This window comes from Marmota marmota, unplaced genomic scaffold (genome assembly GCF_001458135.2).
Source record: "Marmota marmota marmota unplaced genomic scaffold, marMar, whole genome shotgun sequence".
Lineage (NCBI taxonomy): Eukaryota > Metazoa > Chordata > Mammalia > Rodentia > Sciuridae > Marmota > Marmota marmota.
This window is the reverse complement of record NW_026000185.1, coordinates 16,320,746-16,325,093: the sequence shown is the minus strand read 5'-3', so window position 1 is coordinate 16,325,093 and position 4,348 is coordinate 16,320,746. Positions and strand designations below refer to the sequence as shown.

At 42.3% G+C, this 4,348-nt stretch overlaps 1 protein-coding gene across 1 annotated transcript in view; it reads left to right on the top strand.

Moving 5' to 3' along the window:
• The window catches only part of Ndufab1 (NADH:ubiquinone oxidoreductase subunit AB1), an 8,098-nt gene extending 3,950 nt beyond the window's left edge, over positions 1 to 4,148 (top strand). The window contains exons 3-6 of the mRNA XM_048790074.1: positions 261 to 383; positions 1,584 to 1,671; positions 2,965 to 3,064; positions 3,987 to 4,148. Coding sequence (XP_048646031.1) covers positions 261 to 383; positions 1,584 to 1,671; positions 2,965 to 3,056 — 303 coding nt within the window. The 3' untranslated portion in view covers positions 3,057 to 3,064; positions 3,987 to 4,148. The remainder of the gene's footprint in view (positions 1 to 260; positions 384 to 1,583; positions 1,672 to 2,964; positions 3,065 to 3,986) is intronic.
• The last annotated feature ends 200 nt before the right edge of the window (positions 4,149 to 4,348 follow it).

The window sequence follows — 4,348 nt, the reverse complement described above, 5'->3', positions numbered from 1 at the left end:
AGCGCTCTACTGCTGAGCCACAACCCCAGGCCCCCCCCCCCAACCACCCCCTCCCCAGGCCCATTTTGATGCTGCTTACTGCTAGGGTTTCTGAGACTGTCCAGTATTGTGACTTGGTACCATGGCCACAATTAGAATCAGATGATGTGGGTTCTATATGGTTCCAAAAGCCTTGTGAAAGATACCTGTAGACTTACTTGTGCATTTATTTAGAGGCATTTTGGGTTTACGACTGTGTTTCCTTCCTGCCTTTGCTCTAGGTTCCAGGGAGAGTTACACAATTGTGCCGCCAGTATAGTGACGCACCCCCTTTGACGTTAGAGGGAATCAAGGACCGTGTTTTATATGTCCTGAAACTCTATGACAAGATTGATCCAGAAAAGGTAATTGACGGTGGGTTAAATTTCTCTCTTTAGCATATTTAAGCACATGGTGTGAAATTCAAAGGTCCTGAAAGGAGATTCAGTACACAGCCTCCCTGGTCCCCAGCCACCCAGCTCCCCTAACATTGGGAGACAGCCAGTGTCACCAGCTTCTGTGTCTTTACGGATATATTCAATGCTTATGTAAGTATATATTCCATGTGTTTGTGTGTATCTTTCACCCATTTTTAAAAATAAGAGGGTTTGGGGTTGAAATCAGAACTAGAAGGTACATTTAACATATGAGAAACCCTGTCATTCAATTCTCCCACTACCAAAAAAAGCCACAAGTGGTAGTATACATTCATTTTTAAATAACTAAATCTTTTGTGTGAGAGCACAGCTTGTTTTGTTTCGTTTTTTTTTTTTTTTTTTTTGGTGGCATTAGCCTTTCACATTCTAGGCACTCAGTATGCTATTTTTTATTTTGTGTATGCATATGGTACTGGGGATTGAACCCAGGGATTCTCTACCACTGAGCTACATCTCCAGCTCTTTTTATTTTTGAGACAGGGTTTTGCTAAGTTGAGGTTGGCCTTGAATTTGCAATCCTCCTGCCTCAGCTTTCTGAATCTCTGTGATTATGGGTGCACACCACTGGGCCTGAAGCCATGTGCTATTCCTAAGGGGAATGTTATATCTAAGGTGCAGGGTCTTAGTTGTCAGTAAGGCAGCAAGAAAACCAAACTCCTTCAGATGTTATTCAGAAGAGTGGGCCCCCCCCCAAAAAAAAGCTGGAGTGTGATGGCGCACAACCTGTAATCCCAGTGACTTGGGAGGCTGAGGTGGGAGGATCATAGTTTGAGGTGAATCTTGGCAACTTAGTGAGACATTGTCTTAAAAAGGCCTGGGGATGTAGCTCAGTGGTAGAGCACTCTGCGTTCAGTCCCCAGTATCCCCCCACATACACACACAGTAAAATAATGTAACGTGAGTGCCTTCATTTGCTTTATGTTGTTAACCACTTTAAAACAGAGTCGAATAAGGTACCTTTAAGCATAGTGTGTACTTGCCGTTGTAGATCAAATACGTAATGCTAATTAAGACACCTATATTTTTTAAAAAGTCTATATGATGATTAAATGCCATTATATTGCTCTGTTACCTTGTGAAGCAAATGCTTTCACAGACTCAATTTTTTGTTTGGTTCCTTTCTTACAGCTTTCGGTAAATTCCCATTTTATGAAAGACCTGGGCTTAGACAGTTTGGACCAAGTGGAGATTATCATGGCCATGGAAGACGAATTTGGTAACATGCACTGGCTTAGTCTTGCATCTGCATATTCTGATTCTTCATTTAGGTGGATTAAACTGAAAGAAATGCTAGGAGTCTGAATCAGTATTAGAATCTAATCCTACTAAAAACAGTAGCCTCCCCTCCACATACATCCTTCCCTACCCCCAGGTGAAGTAAATATTAGGGACAGTGCAGGCCTGAGAGTCGAGTGTGAAGCTGGGGGCTGAGGGGCTCAGATTCCTAAGACAGGTCCAAGATGAAGGGCACTTGTAGAGACGCTGATGACCCAGCAGCTAGGTAGGCAGAAGTAACAGGTATGCTGAGGACACACGTACACCCCCGCACACCCTCTGGCTTGGTCTTCATAATGCCTTACATGCACGGTCCAAATTTTCTTTGTTGGGGACTGTTTGTGTACAAATGAGACCTTTATAAAGCTCTTTGCTAATTTCCGAGTTGCTTCAATTCAGGAAGCAAAGGGACTTCTGTGCCATTCTGCAGAGCAGGCCTTGGTTAAAATTCCTCATGGGTTGACTCAAGGTATGATCTAATTTGCTAGTGGCTGAGTACTGGGTCTGGATTGGGCTTTCGTACCTGCATCTCTCAAAGCCTTTTTCCTTGGCTATAAAATGAGGGTGACAATAGTAGACATCTCAAGATTGGGATTGCTGTGAGAATTAGAGATTGTGTATAAAATACTCTGCATAATATTTGGACTAAAGTGAGCACTTTGTAAATTGTAACTATCAAAACCAAAAAAAATCATAAAAAGGAGTGAAGAACATAATACTTCATGAGTTAACCTTGAGGACAGTGTAGGTGGAGGAAGCCAGATACAGAGGACTACACACTGCATGATTCCACTGTGTGAAATGTGACAGGCAAATCCATGAGACAGTAGATCAGTTGCTGGGGCAGGGTTAATGGGAAGTGACTGCTGACTGAAGGGCACTTGGTTTTATTTTAGGGGTGATAAAAATGTTCTGAGGAAATTAGATTGATGAGATTAATTCTTGGGGAATTAGATAATAGTGATAGCTTTACAGACTTGTGAATATACTAAAAATCATTGAGTTGTATATGTGAAGAGGAGGAGTTTTCTGTTAATCTAATTCTGTCCTTAAAACGACAACCACAACAAAACCCCTTTAGACTCAATGTGGGCATACAGTCTAAAACCTCACGGGCTCGCAACTTAAATGGGATTCAAAATTGCTGGAGAATTTTGGTAGTTTTAGGTGCTTTCAGCTCTAAAGGATTTGCTTTTTCTACATTCACACATTATTTTAATTTTTTTCATTTTAGGGTTTGAAATTCCTGATATAGATGCAGAAAAGTTAATGTGTCCACAAGAAATTGTTGATTACATTGCAGATAAGAAGGATGTATATGAATAAAGTATCAGGTAAAAATGACTTATGAAATGTTGTCCTCCCAAAGAATTTGTCTGGTTCTTCAATAAAGCAAGACTCAAGAAGAAATGAAAGATGGAAATGTTTGACAGAGATTTTCACTTAAAATGCAGGCTGCTGCTGGGTGTGGTGACACATGTCTGTAGTCCCAGTGACCTGGGAGGGTAAGGAAGGAGGGTCGCAAGTTCAAAGCCAGCCTTGGCAACTTAGCAACACCCTGTCTTGAGATGAAAAGGGCTGGGGATGTAGGTTAGTGATAGAGCACCCCTGGGTTCAATCCCCAGTATTGCAAATAAATAAATAAATAAACAAACAAACAAATAAATTAGCAGGCTACTTTCATTTGCCTGCCATTCAAAAAACATCATGCTAGTGATGACCTTTTGTCCTCAAGAGGTTGAGAGCAGTCATTCCTGGATGGATTCACTTGATTGTCGGCCATCCTCATAAAAAGAATCCTGCACAAAACCCTGAGCAAGGTAACCCAGAAACAGACCTCTGTCTCCATCAACTGCCCACCCATGGCTTGCCTGCCCTACTGTCCAGGAATCTAAATGGCCTGATGGCCTCCTGAGTAAGAGGATGGACTTTGGAGTCAGTAACCCAGATTTTTCCCAGCTGTACCATGTGCTCAGCCTGCTGGTCTTGGTCTTGGGCAGGGCAGGGCTGCTGGGCCTGTGTGAAGGCAGAGCGGGCAGTGTGTGCTGCTTCCCCGCTGCCTGGTGCAGCAGTCTCCCCGAAAGTGCAAGCTGTTGTTACTTAGGCTCCAGAGTCATCAAAAAACATTGTAAATTAAAACACCATATTAGTATCTATAACATTTAGTTACACTGGAGTTAGCACCTTCAATATGTCATTCAAGAGTTGGTGACTATATACCAGAGACAAATACTGAACTTGCTTTGTCATTGCCAGACCCCTCTTCCTCACCAAGAGAGGACTCGGATGATCCTGGGGAGTGTGTGGAAGTGAGAACCCATTCTGGTGTCGTCACTGACCTTGACAGAGCAGTTCTCCTGGACTTGTATTTAAATTCTCTAAGTGTACTGCCCTTTGAAAATAAATCTATAAAACCAACACTTTTCTTCATCTTCAGTTTTTCAGTGATGTCTATAAAGTGCTTCCTAATATTTTAAAAGTTTTATCTGGGGCTGGGGATGTGGCTCAAGCGGTAGCACGCTTGCCTGGCATGAGTGCGGCCCGGGTTTGATTCTCAGCACCACATACAAAGATGTTGTGTCCGCCGAAAACAAAAATAATGAATATTAAAAAATTCT